The sequence below is a fragment of the Echeneis naucrates genome, chromosome 11, assembly GCF_900963305.1.
Source record: "Echeneis naucrates chromosome 11, fEcheNa1.1, whole genome shotgun sequence".
In the NCBI taxonomy this organism is placed as follows: Eukaryota; Metazoa; Chordata; class Actinopteri; order Carangiformes; family Echeneidae; genus Echeneis; species Echeneis naucrates.
The window spans coordinates 14,069,210-14,084,254 of NC_042521.1; the positions used below are offsets into that span (position 1 = coordinate 14,069,210).

The window sequence follows — 15,045 nt, forward strand, 5'->3', positions numbered from 1 at the left end:
GTCCATCTCTGAAACTTCAAAGTTTTCTATAAAATTTGACCCGGCAAGATTTTCAAGAAAAGCAAGAAAATGTGTCCTTCTCCCCCTGCACAGGTTCCCATACTGACCATATGGGCATTATCACGAGCGACCACTGTTACTGTGTCTGGGAGATAAAGTGAAAGTGTCGTCCTCTCAGTGATCGCCTGCATTCATACAACAAAAGAAGTGAATGTTACCCTTGTTCTCTCTTCCAGATCCTGTTGTCATCTACCCTATACATTCAGGGATGTAATCGTTTCCTAATAATATTTCACTCACGTAGTTGCCTCTTGCTGACAGAGTTATCATTACATGCAGCATGATTGTATTTTATAACACAGTAAGTTTATCATGCATTTTCACATTTTGACCAGACAGGAAAATCCGGAAATGTAAACCGTGTTCATAGAGGGGGAGTCAGGAGGACGGCGCGCAGCTTGTGTATAACATCCTCTGGTCTCTTTCTGAAATCCAAACCAAATCATGTTGAGTTTCCAGGTAGGCAGGAGTCTGTTGAGCTACATTATGGGAAAGGTAGGATCTAGTTTGAAACATACTATGGACCAAATGTAATAGTACATCTGGGTATCTTTTGACATCTTTTTTGACTCATTGACTCACATTTTTTATTTTTTTTTTCTTAATCGAACTAACTTCAGGTCAATGAACGGCATTGGTGGAATGAAAGAAATTCAAGAAATAAATTAATGACACAACACAATACCAGTAGTAATCATTTTGAAAGTTGAATTTATTCTTTATGATCCATTATTACAAAAGAAACAAACAAAAAAAAAATTGGTTTAGATAAAATACTTGCTATTATGATAATAGCTGACATTAGGCTCCGCAATCTAATGTAGCAAAATAAATTAGGCAATGTATTATGAACTATGAAATCCTGGTAGTTGCTGGAGTGATCTGTGTTGTCAGTCTCGTTTTGTTTAGAGGCATCCTAGTAGGGAGAGACACACCCACAGGGCCAATACGAATTACTCTTAATTCGCAAACGGCAATTAATCTTCATGAAGTGTAATTATGAGGTGAGGCGGTCTCTTCCACCTCCTTTTATTTGCACAAGAAATTCTCTTCATAGCTTGTACGTAAGTGACAAGATAGACATAGAAAAGACGCACATGTGGTTCTGCCATCTTATTTCCACTGCAGTTTGTTCATCTGCATATCAAACAGCATGTCTCAAAGCCGTTACAGTCAAGCCTGCATGAGCACTTGCACCCACTTGTTACAAAGGAAACGGCACACATGCAAATAAAAAAATGGGCAGTTTTGGTAGAATGACCATTGTTTTTCATGAACTGGTGTGATAATGTGGAAGATAATACGTCCCTCTCTTTTTTTCTATCAACTTCCTGTACTCCTCAACCAAAACAGATGCCATCCATCAGTCTTCACTGTGACAAGCCAAAGCCACACTCCCTTCTTTTGATCTCTCGGCAGGATGTTTTGTGCGCGTGTGTGCGCCCATCTGTGTCTGGGTGCCCATCTGTAGGTTACTACAGATCCCTGCCTCTGCTGCCTCAGGGCTATAAGGCCTGCTCAGGACCAACATTCAGCAGCACCCCCATCGCCCCTTCAAGCTGGAAGGGATGAGCTTTTAATATAAATAGAAATCTACATAAATGCATAAATTGACCTAACCTGAATTTTCACATAGACAAAAAATTTTGACTGAGGAAAATGTCTCCTCCTTGAAAATGACAATCCCATTGTTTTGCCCAGATTGGATACATTAATACTGTGTTTTTGTCGACAACTATTTTGGAAATCCTTCATCTTGTCTGAACCTTTGCATCCCCCACAGCTGCTTTAGCCACGTTAGCCCTCAACTAGTGATTCTAGTTATTTAGCTCCCTATGGGACACCAGATACCTCTCACCATCTGGAGGAGAAGCAGATATGTTCCCATTGCAGAAAAACATTGTGGGGTCTTTATGACGCTGTGTCTGCCTCTCTGGCACAATATTCCTTTTCTGAAAATCGAAAATTCTTTACTCTGTTGCCATGAAACTAGCCAAGCCATTGACTTAGAGTATTTCAAAGTGGAAATAACATGGAAAAAGTGTATTAAACATTTTGGTTGGGGATTGTAACAGTGATCTGGTAAATGAAACTGCACCAACAGCAATTTGGAATGCTTAAATGCAACTAATAAAATTACACAATAACAACATAAGTTGCGACATAGCAATGAAAAAATGTATCAAACTATAATGCTGACAATTTCCTTTTGCCTTTTGTGTTTCAATTTTATGAGCTAGACAGATGTCTATGGGAGGTTGGTAATGGTTGAGTTGTGCACTCGTGTTATTCTTTTGTTTGATTTTTTTCTTTTCACAACAAATAAACTCAAATTGCATTAAAGACTTGCTTCTGAGGCTTAATAATAATAATGATAATAATAATAAGCATTTTTTCCAAATATGTTGTCTCCACAACTTTGGGTTGACACTGCCACTTCACAGGAAGAAGCATTTGGAAGGATTTTCTTGAATAACTGCATGCAAGGAAGGTAGTGACCAAGAATTTCCAATAAATGTGAAGATGAATGACAGCACTGCAACAGATTGTATTTTTTTTTTCTTTTCCATTCCAATCCCTGTCAGTTTTAAGGCCACGTTGTAAAATTATATCTGACAGGCACTTCAGCTCCAGATGACAAAGAAAGGATTCATGCTCAGTCAGATGGCAGATAATTAGTTCTCACCACTAGATGTCTTAATACTTAACAATATGTCCTAATTGGCTGAACACAGCAAATGGTGAGTGGGGCAGTTATGCAATTTGTCAAGAGTTATATAGAGACACACATATGCTGAATTTTGTTTTAAGGTGACGGCGTCATACTGGAATAAAAAAAACAAAAAAACAAAAAAACAAAAACAATAGATCAAATTTTTATGTATAATGTAAAGTTCACCTGAAGTGACACACCAATGGGGAACTGTTCTTCCTAACAGTTGTCTGAAAAAATCTATAGTGTCTTGGTTTTGTTTTTCTGGCATCAAACAAATGGGCTTTCATCTGCTGTTTACGGTAGCTGTAGACAGCCAGGCTGCGAACAGCAAACAGATGAAGACGACAAGCAAGCAGGAATCTGCAGGGCAAATAGTACAAATGCTCAAAGTGCCTGCCCCCATGTTTTTTAATGAAACAGGAAAATTCTATTTAGGGAATAATGAGAATTGCACAAAGGCCATTTTTGCATAACTCGTTATCTCATTATTTTGTTTTTTTTTGTTTGTTTTTGGCTTGCCTCAATGTTGGCTGGTGACTCTCTAGTTGCTACCTGTGTCCTGGGTCACCTCAGCAAATGTGTGGTTATTTTAGCAAATTTTGGTTGATTAGCCTGCATTTGAATTAGCCTTGGGTTGGTACAAAACACCTTGCTGCACAAACAATACTGATGCAAGTGTATACTTGCCAAAGTTAAGAAACCAGGTGCAGCAGTCTCGCCACACATAGTCTACCTTTGAGTCCATTTTTGGATTAGCCAGGCACTGCCAAGGTGGGGACAGCAGAGAAGCTCGATCTGAGCTTCAAAACAGCTCCTCAGAAATATATGGTTGAACTCACACTTTAGTACTGTAGCAACCAGAAGCCAGACTTGGCTGTTCTCTCAGGCATTGCCCGTGGAACCAATAGGAACCAGGTCCTACCTACTTTCAGCTGTCACACTGCTTTACCAAATGGATCTAACTTGCCTACTTGTAACCAAAATACTAGAACATCTCATAGGGATAGTTGTGTAAAAAAAAAAAAAACAGGAATGAATTTACTGACAAAAGCAATAATAGCACAGCAGTGTTTACAGCTTTTTTTTCCACATCCTCAAAGTGGCCAAACAAACAAACAAAAACAAGTTAATGCTGCTTTAAATGTTTTAAAGATTAGTGGGGAATGCATGGTTTCATTGTTCTTTCTTTCATTATTTGGGGAGTGGGTAGGACAAGCTAAGATGTTGCAAACACAATGACATGGTAGGATGTCTGTTTGTCTGGGTTTTATGGGGTTTAGACCATCACCAGCTGGAGGCCACATGTCCTTAACCCATCTGTTATATTTACCATTACGTCATCAATAATTGCTAAAATTGTGCCTGACGTGTGCTGAAGAGAGGGATTTCTTTTTCCCTATGACTTAAAAACTTTCTATTCAGATAAATTGATCACTGCAGATAAAAGCCTCATATGAATGCAGACCCTTCACTCATTCATGTTTGCCACGGGTGACTCACAGAGTTGGAGAAGCTGATAAACAAGAAAACAACAGCAATACCAGCACAGCAGTGCCCTGTAGAAACTGAGCCCTCTCAGTTGGTTATATTACATGCATTTACGCATATACATGTATATACACTGATCATTTCCTGGACTACAGTTATGTACTGCAAACGCAAAACAGACAGTGATAATCACTAAAAATGTTATCACACTACTATTTGCTTGTATTTGCTTACCACAGTATGGATGCATAAATTGGATTATCTGAACTCCAGTCTGAGTTTGTGTATATATCTGTCAGTGCGTGTGTGTGTGTGTGAGAGAGTGTCTGTGTCAGCATGTACGATGCATCAAGAATGCTCAGTAATATTACTCTGCCAAATATCAGCTATGCAATTGCATCATTTTTTTCAAGTCTGTTCCTGTAAACTGTTATCATTGCATCTCCCTAAATTTCCACCATGCTCCTTATTTTTTCTCTCCTCACTCTTTCCCTTCCTTTGTCCTCACTCTGCTGATGTATATCACCTCGTCTTTTTCCCAACTTGTCCGTGCATTCTCTTCTAGTGCATTCTTCTTTGCGGCATCTTTTGTTCTTCCCCGCTCTTCCCTTCTCTTTCTCCTACAGACACTTCCTATCCCCTTGATTTCTGACACACCACAAATTGTATATACCCCTCTTTTTTTTTGCACTCACACCCTCACTCTTTTACCTCTCTTTCTCACTCTCTCTCTCCCTTGCTCTTTCTCCAGGGTACAATCTGTGCTGACAGCCTGTTCCTCCACAATTGATTTCTACCCAGAATGCAATAAAAGTCACTGAAGAGAAAAGAGAAGCAACTGGGTAACAACGGCTTGTTAATCAGTGCTGCTGATGGGTGTGCGTACAGTCAGAAATGGGCTCTTCTGTACATTATGCATGAACACAGATAAATGCATTCAGTTACTTTACCTGTCTATATCACTGTAGCATTGTATTTTGCTACACATGAATGCAAGGAGGTTTGCGCAGTACTGGTATTTGGTGAGTCTGATTGACATCTGAATGGATTTCCTGCCATCTTGATGCCTTTTCTATAACTGCTCATCATTAGTTGTGCTGCTGTTTGGTTAAAATCCATTGATCCTTTGATTTGTTTTTGCACACATGTGTAAACTCATATAGACAAGTAGAGACATGACAGACGCTCACCAACACAGGAAGATATACAAAGATTGTATAGATTATTTAGACTGCAGGGGAGAGTTAACCAATAGTGTGCAGTATTTCCTGCTTTGATTAGCTAATATTCTTCGAGAGATTAACTGAAAGTCCATCAGGACACTTTTAAAAGAAAACATGCATGATATAGAGGTTAGAGGTTTAGGGTTAAATATCCCTCTATGACAGTAAATATTAATGATTAAATTAGCAACATTGAAAGTCACTATTTTATTTTGGGAATTGTTTCTTCAGTATTTGGCACTCAGAACAGCGTGGCATGGCTGCAGCTTGTTGACAGCTCTCGGTTCAATTCCTAGGACTTTCTGTGTGGTGTTTGCGTGTTCTCCATCTGCCTGCATGGTTTTTGCTCCAGATATTCCAGCTTCCTCCAAAAACAATCAGGATTGGGTAAATTGGTGAGTGTGAATGGCTCGGCCCTGTGATGGACTGTAAACCTGTCGGTGGGTGCCACGCCTTCATCCAGTGACACTGTCAGACTAATCTATATTCATCTCAGTGGCACTAGATTGGAAAAAGAATATATCTCAAAACTTGGGTCACATAAGGAACTAAAGTAATTTCTATTACTCAACACAACAATAGAGAAGTGAGAAATGATGTTAGTTTTGATGTTTAAAAAATAAGTACACAGCTGGAAGGTCAGACAAAGAAAATGAAACTGCATATATGTGCATTTATGTGTGAGTGTGTCTGTGTGTGTGCAGCTCTGTGTGCAAATTGCTTGATGTAGTGAGCATCTGGACTGAAAGGCAATCCTCTCACTTACCGTATGTGTGTGTGTGTGTGTGTGTGTGTGTGTCTGTGCGTGTGAGTAGGAGGTCAACACTATCCAGTGGGTAGCAGCTGTCACTTTTCCTCTCCAGCCTCCCAGATTACACCAAATGAACTTGTAGCTGCTCCAGACTGGGTGGGACCCAGACTAGGTGTTCATTGATCAGTCTGGAAGGTCAGAGTGGGTTGGAGCATTGGGGTGACCCCGGAAAAGATGGGGAAGAAGAGTGGAGGGAGGCGGGGCGACACTCTCCTCCTTATTCCACCTACCTTCGAGGCAATCACTGCCTTCCCCAGCTACTTCCCTTTCTTTACTCCTTACGTTCTACCTCTCCGAAATAGATTGTCATATGTATTTACTCATTATGCATAGAAAATGCTTTGATCGATAACAATGAGGTGGTGGCACCGACCCAACTCTAATCTGCGTGATTCTTGCTCATCTGAACATGTGGTTTAAGCACACATTTGCATATTTTGGACCCACACAACCCTGCTATTGTATATTTGCTCTTCTACTTCGGCTGTACCTTGGCATAAGTGTGATCATTTTTAATATCTGAAGTATTCTGCATGAGAAATTCATATTGTGCACTGTTGCTGCTGTTGCTGCAGCAGTCCCACAGGGATCATTCCAGCTTCATTTAATCAGGTCTGAGCTAATGATTAAAAGCAACCACATCACATTAAAATGTAATGCGGTGCAAACATACATCATGTTACACCAAAAGCTGCTGGGTAAGAAAAAAAACAGCAGAGGTTTTAAAGTGAGAGTATCTTTGGTTAAAATAAGAATGCATCAAAGGGAAGAAGCTGTTACATATGTGGGGATGAAACTGGGTGGAGAAAGTTGAAAGCAATGACGGCGGTTCAAACTGGACAGTGAGGCCATTGATTTAGAAGCACCCCTACCTTAAACAACATGCGTTGTTTCCCAAGATATTACGGTTTCCACATTTCTTTGTTGAGGGTTAGCAGGTATCAGACTGATTTGATGGTTTGTCAGGCAGCAAAAACTGCAGAGTGGTTTTTAAAACAAAATAAGGCATAATTTTACAGCCCTGGAAGCACTTCACAACAGTGCAAAGTTAAACAGCCAACGTCCATTTAACAAGCTGTTCCATTCACTGAAATGAATTTTAAAGTTAGAATGAATGTGGCCTGCAAAGTTAAGATCGTCACCAAACCCACCGTGTAAATATGAAGGCTTAGCAAAAAAAGGAAATGTTTTTTTTTTCCTCAAAACTATTTCATGACAATTTGACTTTTAAAGTACTACTAGTTGTCTCATAAAAGTCACTCCACACAGAACATTGCTCTTCATATCACTCTTGAAAACATCTTTTGTGCATTTTAAACAAATGAGATGTAACCTATTAAATACTGTAAGTGAGTCTTTATGCTGAGCTGAGCTAATGGAGGTTAGCACACACAGTAATTTTGCTTTAAGTTGTTGCACAAAAGCGCAATGCTTTTACACACACACACATATATGTATATATAGTGTAGCCCAACATTATCAGCTTCCCTGCTCTGGGAGCAAATATTACTTAATTGGTACCTCATGAATGATAATGATTCTTTAATCCTATGAGGCTCCTTCTTGCCCGTCAGTACTGTAAGGGGGGCTTCAAGAGAAAAAATAGAGGGAAATCAGAGCTTCAGCACACATCATAAGTTACACTTCCTATTTTCATGCAAATATGGTTCACTAATCCATATGGGAATTCTGTAAATGAGATGTTTGTCACTGCACCCAGCACATTACCCCCGTGGCAGGAACAACCTGGATATAACATTTTGCACATTATATCAAAATGCTTATTTACATTTAAATCAATGAAATGTTGCTGCTGAATGGGAAATTGCATATTTTTGTACATTTAAATGATTAAAACAGTGAGAGGGGCTCCTTAAAAGCACTTCAACTTCTTATTTTGTTTAAAAAGACATTTTCTTGGTACACTTTAAAGAGCCTAGCCTTGCACTCATTGACTTTTGATGATTAATTCAAAGCAGGATGGCAGATTACGTATTTGAAAGCATGTAAGACAGAAGACAGAGTGGAATGAGATGAAAGCACGAAAAGAAGGGGAGATCACAATCTCAACGGAGCAAGCTGAGAAGGAGAGAGTGATGGAGAGGGGAAGCTGAATGATTGCTGCCTGTGTTTCTCCAGTCTGTTAGGTCTGTGTCTTTGTAGCCTAGCTCCTGGGAAATGGAGGATATAACCCTCTAAAATCTCCCTGTTTCATGTGGGGTCAAGATCTTTTTGATCAGGGGTGACTGAGGATAAAAGTGCAAGAAGAACGTGGAGGGTTGAGGGGTTTGGTGTGGTGGTGGGGTGGAGCAGGAAAGAGTAAAACTGAGGAGAGAAGAATAAAGGATGAGTGACACATGATGGGGTCTAGGGTAAGAGGAGGTGTGTGTGTGTGTGTGTGTGTGTGAGAGAGAGAGTGTGTGTCTGATGGGAAGATGAAATGGTCAGACAAGGATTTCACGGTGTCTGCCTCCCTGCTGAGCTGCAGGGGGAACTTCAGAGGGGCAGTTATAGGAAGGATGTTTCCCAATCATCATTCTCAAGTGTGAGTGTGGCAGTTTGCGCGTTTTAGTTTCAGGAGTCGAAAGAGGCCCTGGTTTCATATGGCAGGAAAAACAAGCGTCAGCAGTTGTTGGTGCGCGTCTGGGTATCTGCATGTGCATGCAGCTGTCGAGGAGAAACACACGCACACACGCACAACATGGCAGAGAGCGCTGCTTCTATATTAACTCTCTCAAAGGGAGGGCTCCACGTCACAAGCTTGATATTGATTACAGAGACTACGATGCATCGAAGACACCAGATACTGCAGCCATATGTTCACGTGAAACTGTTGTGAATGTGGAACGCGCACATATGCAGACTACTAGAGTGTATCCCTCCTGTTGCGGGTCCCTACCTTCCTTTTCATACTGCATGCACAGCACAAGTGTTCACACTTCGCCAACTCTGCTTACACACACACACACACACACGATGTTATGTTTGCATGACGGTTGCAAAATCCTCATGAGCGTCATCTTATGAAATCAGAGTCATATAACCGTCTGCTCTCATAAGAGATCCCGCTGCAGTTTTTTTTTTTTATTTTTTTTTTAGCGCTGCGCCTTTAAACGGTGGGCGTGGCTACACTACTACGACCCGCCTTTCTATGCATAACAGCCAACCCTGCATCTCCCGGATCACATAGTGCAGCAGTCTGCACAGAAAGTGACCGCAGACGAAGCCCATCCAGCTCTCTGACCAAACGGATTGACTCGCTTCAGCGGCTGTCGGTGAGCTGAAGGCGACTGCAGGAGCGGAGGATCTCATATCTCCGGCTACTTTAAGGAGGGGAAAAAAAAATAATTGCACCGTTTTTGGACACTTAGGCTACATTTCACACGGCGGATCTATGAAGACTAAGGCAGGGTTTTCACTCCCAGCACCAGGTAAAACTCCTTTACTGCTGTTATTATGATTATTTATTCCCACAGAAGCTTCCCTCTGTGTGGGCGTAGACAGCCGCAGGATCGTGGCTCTTGATGGGATAAAGGTCCAGGCTGGAGTCTGGAGGTGTTGCAGCTTTCAGCTCGCTGCTGTTTAATTAACTGATCGGCGCTCTTTAGTCGCAGCTGAAGTCTCTGAGCTTGATCAGAGAGCCGGACCGAGGAGGAGGCTCATGAAGCACTTTGCATGACACTCTGTTCTCTGTTTGGCCGGCTGCGGGGCTGGTACCTGTTCCTCCAATTAATCCATTTCAGACTCTTTTAATCCCTCTGTTTCTGCTGAGCCCCCTTGTTCGTAAACCCCCCCCCCCCCCCCCCCCCCACACACACACACACTCCTCCTCTGTCTCCGTCCCTCCGCCTGTCACAGCATAGTATACTACTAAAACACTGTTATGTAATGAAACACTGTTGCGAAACTTGAACTTCTCGGCGGCAACACGGACTAGTTTAACTTTAACTTCGCAGTATTTGAGCGCAGGGTAGTTGGTATTAATAACCTCTCCGGTGTCAGTGGGACTCGGTGACCTCACAGGGTCTCAGCTGGCACACTGTGTTCCCATACATGATTATTTGATCTCTTGTGTATTTTAAAGTTTGTGTTTACCGCAGGAAAAAAAAGCAAGGGTGTAATTATTGACAATAATCAGCTATTGTGCATTACTCTGGCGGCAGTGCGGACGCAGATTGAGCCAATGTCCACAGACAGGGGTGTGATTATTTTAATGAGAATGAGGCTCAGTACTGATACAACTATTGGCTCTATCCCTGTGCAGACCGAGGGAACAGGGAGTGATTCACCCACAACTCCCCCCTACCCCACCACCCTACCGCCACCAGCCTGCAGCCCCCATGCCGGGCATAAGCTCCACCGCGCCTCGTTATGAAAACTGGGACATGGACCACCTCGATCATTACCAACATTATTTCTACGACGACCACGACCCGGATGAGGATTTCTTCAAGTCCACAGCACCCAGCGAGGACATATGGAAGAAATTCGAGCTGGTGCCGACCCCGCCCATGTCCCCCATCCGGACGGTGGAAGGGTCGGGCAGGGTCGGGTTGCTGTACCCGTCTCTGGGGGACAAGCTGGAGTGGGTCTCTCAGTTCCTGGGGCAGGAGGACGAGCAGCACCACCAGCACCAGCAGCAGGACCTGCCCTGCAAACTGACCGCGGCCAACGACTCTTTCGGGAACCTGAGCTCCATCATCATCCAGGACTGCATGTGGAGCGGCTTCTCGGCCGGCCAGCAGCTGGAAAGAGTTGTAGGGGAGCGCTACGCCTCCTGTCCCGGGACGGGGGCGGCCGCCGCTAAAGTCCCCGTTGGATCCCCGGGGAGGGCGCAGTGCGCGGCTGCAGACGCGCCAGCCCTCGGCGGCTTGGCGGCGGACTGCGTGGACCCTGCTGCGGTTCTCACCTTCCCGTTGACCGGCGGGTGCAAGAAACAAGTGTCCTCTGGTTCAGAATCTCACACCGACTCCTCAGGTCAGTAACTGATGCAACACAGCACTTCTCTGCAAGAATCATGTTTAGATCTCCTTTGACTTCCAGAAGTGATCAGCAGTGCCATCTCCCCATTTGCCAACAATTTTATTCTAAAACCCCCTACTTCTCTGTGTAGATTCATTTTGGGTTTATATTCCAATTAGTTTCCCCTTATCCAGTCAGCGATAAGCTGTTATCTGACTGAGAGGGCTGGCATGGCACATGATGACTGCATTGCGTTACCTTGGTGCATGCAACACATGCTTCAAGCCCAGAGAGTGACACGCCCATTGAAACATCTGCTGCTTGGCGGGGCTCCAGTCGACCAGCTGCTACCTCTCCCTTCTCCTCCAGCCTGACTTATGATAACAATATCCTCTCTGCACTCCCTAACTCGGGGTTTGACATGAATTCGGTAAAGAATAACACATTATTGGAACTTCATGCATCAAGCTGAGGGAAGAAGAGGAAAATCAACCCTCTATTTAGTTATGTTTGGTCAAAATTTTCCCTGACTTCAGAATTCAGATTTTTTTTTTTTTTTTTTTTTTTTTTTTTATATATATTTCCTCGTTGAACCCAAACGCTTAACTTTGGTATGTAGGTTGCCATGTGATGTTGAGCTTGGACCGTGCATAATCGTGTGTGGAATGTCACAAAGGGAACTTGTTGCTGCATTCCTCCACTCAACAGGCTGCAGCGCCAATTGTGTCAGTGGGTGGACCTGGTCCCAGTCAGCCGGCCTGGGCTGTGAATAGAGTGGGATTAGCCATTTAGGAGGAAGGCTGGGCCTGCAGAATTGTTTGACACAAGTTTTGAAGGCAGCATTTTGCACTGTTTTGGGGAATAGTGTTTGCCTGAATAAGCTCAGAATGCGCTTTCATTAGAAATGTGTGCACCAGTAGAGCCACTTGAGAGATTTTGTATGCCTGGTAATATCATCATATCCCTTTTGTCATACAAGTGCTGTTGAAAATAGTTAGGAAGCCCCCCCCATGTAGACATTACTTTCTGAGGTGCCAAATTCACAAAGGTGCAATTATTTTATTAAAAAAAAAAACAAAACAAAAAAAGTGTTTCAGTTCACATGAGCATTGAAATTCTCCCAGGAGTCAGTTGGTGGGAATCAAGCCAATGGGTCCTTTCCTTTATGCTTAATACACCATACACAGCAAACTGTTTTTTAAGCTTGTGTGGCATTGAATATTAGACAGCCTGTTTTAACAAGTTGAAGAATTGCTGATTTTTCACCTGAGTGCCTCTTAATCCAGTCTCTCTGCCTCTCATCCTCCCTCTGTCCACATGAATGAAGAGGGAGAATTCCCTCTCAGGGAGCTGACCTAATGGAGGGATCATTAGTCAAGGGATGTATTTTTGTAGTGTTTATGTTATTATGATTATGTAAGATGCCATCAGGTCAAACGGCATTTTACAGAATGTTAATTGTCTTTTAAAAGAGTGTGTCTTATGAGGATCTGTTTGACATAAATTCAGTCATTTGTAGTTTGGACCATGTTTTCTATTCTTTACAATCAAATATTTTGTTTACTGGATTTCTTTTACCCTTTCAGATGATGAAGATGACAAGGATGAGGATGAAGAGGAGATTGATGTTGTGACAGTGGAGCACAAGCAGCAGCGTAAACCTCGTCGAATGGTCAACACCCGGAAGCCTGTGACCATCACAGTGCGGGCTGACCCCCTCGACCCCGGCATGAAGCGTTTCCACATCTCCATTCACCAACAGCAGCACAACTATGCTGCCCCATCACCAGACACTTTACCCCCCCCAATTGAACCACCTCGCAAGAGGGTCCGGCAGGAGGCCTCCACCCATGTGATCCAGTCTCACCAGAACTCCCACTACCACCAGCCCCGAACTGGCCACGCCCCTCTGAACTTAGACAGCAGAAGGTCTCATGTGACAGTGGCTGGAGTCAGGTCAGAGTCCCCTAACCTCAGCGCCTCCTCTCCCACCTCATCAACATTGCCTTCATCTCCTCCCTCCTCTTCTTCCTCCCATTCTCAAAACTCCTCCCCTTCAAAGCCCCACACCCTCACCCACCTTTCAAGCCCCCAGTCCTCTGACTGTGAAGATACAGACAAACGCAAAGCGCACAACTTCTTGGAGCGCAAGAGGCGGAACGACTTGCGCTCGCGTTTCCTATCGCTGCGGGATGAGATCCCGGGCTTAGCAGACTGCCCCAAGACTCCCAAGGTGGCAATCCTGACGCGAGCCACAGAGTACCTGCAGCAGCTGCATGCCAGTGAGAGGCAGAAAGCTCAGGAGAGGAAGCAGCTGAAAGCCAAGCAGCTGCAGCTGCTGCAGAGGCTGGCACTGCTCAAACGCTCCTGAGCGGGGTTTGGGGGGGGGGGGGGGCTGCCATCACACCACACACCTACACTCACAGAACTCAAAGGGACTACATGAAGGACAAAAGATACTGATATTCACTTTGAGTTAGTCATGTTGGAATAGTGCGGGTGGAGATATATATGTATAATTTTTTTTTATTTTTGTTCTGTTTTTGTGGTTTGCACATTAGCTTCTGAGTGATTGACAAGGCCACCAGCCATTCGGAACAGCAAGTGGGGGACTGATCTTATGACTTTAACAGGCAGATGAATATGTCCATGGTTACTCAATACAAATTTGTTAAACTGAAATGTTTCCCCTTGCCAAAAATGTTAAACTGTTGCTTGCCACTGGGAGGGCTGCTGTGAAAGCAGCAGCTTCTGGTTGATAAACTGCTACAACTGTGCTGTTTAACTGCTGCATGGTCTGGTCAGACGTCTCCTTGTGATAGATGTGCTTGCACAGCAGTAATGTCTCCCTTTTCTATCAGTCTGAAGAGCCCCCTAGAGTTTGTTTCCTCTTTCAAATATCTTTCTTCTTTTGTGCTTGCATACAATTTTGTCCTTTTTTACATTTTCATTATGTCTTGCTCTGTCTTTCTACTGTCTACCCTCTTTCCATCCCCCCCCCCCCCCCCCCCCGTCAGCATTAGGAGTTGCTAGCTTGATGCTTGCTGATAATGGAGATGCATGGGGATGTAGTTGGACTATATTGAGCAATCCAACAGTAATGTTACAACTGTATGGACACTATGTTCAGGACCTCTGTAATGGCTCAGTTTGTCTTAACTTCTATGCCTGCAGGTTTTCACATCTAGACTTATAGTTTTCATCTTGCATCAGATGTCTTGACAGCAGCACAATAACAGCCTGTTTTTGTAGCATTTATTTGGAGAAAATGAAATTGTGTTGCCATAATTTTGAGAGTTACAACTGTTTCAAGCAACAATCTGCAAAAAACTTTACAAAGCTACCAATCAAATAATTAACCAAAAGAATCTTTAATAAAATGGCTCAAATTTAATCTGTCAAACATGCCAACCTTTGCTCAGAATGAGGCCCACTGAGTTCCAATAGTATATTGTTTCATCTTACTGTGTGATTTACATTTGTTAATTATTTTTTTTATTTCATGTAATGCCTATAGAAGCCTTTCAGTGTATGTAGACTGTCCCGTCGGATGTTATGTATATAGTACCCTTACTGTACAGCCCCTTCAAACCAAAACCAGAGCTGTCTACTATACTCATCCTAGTTTTTGTTGGGCCTTGTGTGCTAAACCGGGGTTAGGCTTGCTGGCTTTTCAAAGATAACTTAAAGCTTCTATTTTTGTTAATAAAATGATAATGAAAAAGAGTCAAAATAAAACACTCACTGAACATTGATCACACTAGCCACTTTGTCACAACTTATTT

The 15,045-nt window shown here is 43.0% G+C and overlaps 1 protein-coding gene across 1 annotated transcript; it reads left to right on the forward strand.

Annotated features, from left to right (window-relative positions):
* Nucleotides 1–9,498: 9,498 nt before the first annotated feature.
* On the forward strand, nucleotides 9,499–15,015 carry myclb (MYCL proto-oncogene, bHLH transcription factor b). The gene is made up of 3 exons (XM_029513381.1): nucleotides 9,499–9,729; nucleotides 10,563–11,275; nucleotides 12,847–15,015. The coding sequence occupies exons 2-3, from the start codon at nucleotides 10,639–10,641 to the stop codon at nucleotides 13,629–13,631; spliced, it is 1,422 nt and encodes a 473-aa protein (XP_029369241.1). The 5' UTR covers nucleotides 9,499–9,729; nucleotides 10,563–10,638; the 3' UTR covers nucleotides 13,632–15,015.
* Nucleotides 15,016–15,045: the final 30 nt, after the last annotated feature.

Excerpts from the sequence above, each read along its gene's own strand:
- myclb (XM_029513381.1), top strand. The coding sequence starts at position 10,639 with ATGCCGGGCATAAGCTCCACCGCGCCTCGTTATGAAAACTGGGACATG. Across the intron at positions 11,276-12,846 it reads ATCTCACACCGACTCCTCAG|ATGATGAAGATGACAAGGAT; the intron begins GTCAGTAACTGA and ends TTACCCTTTCAG.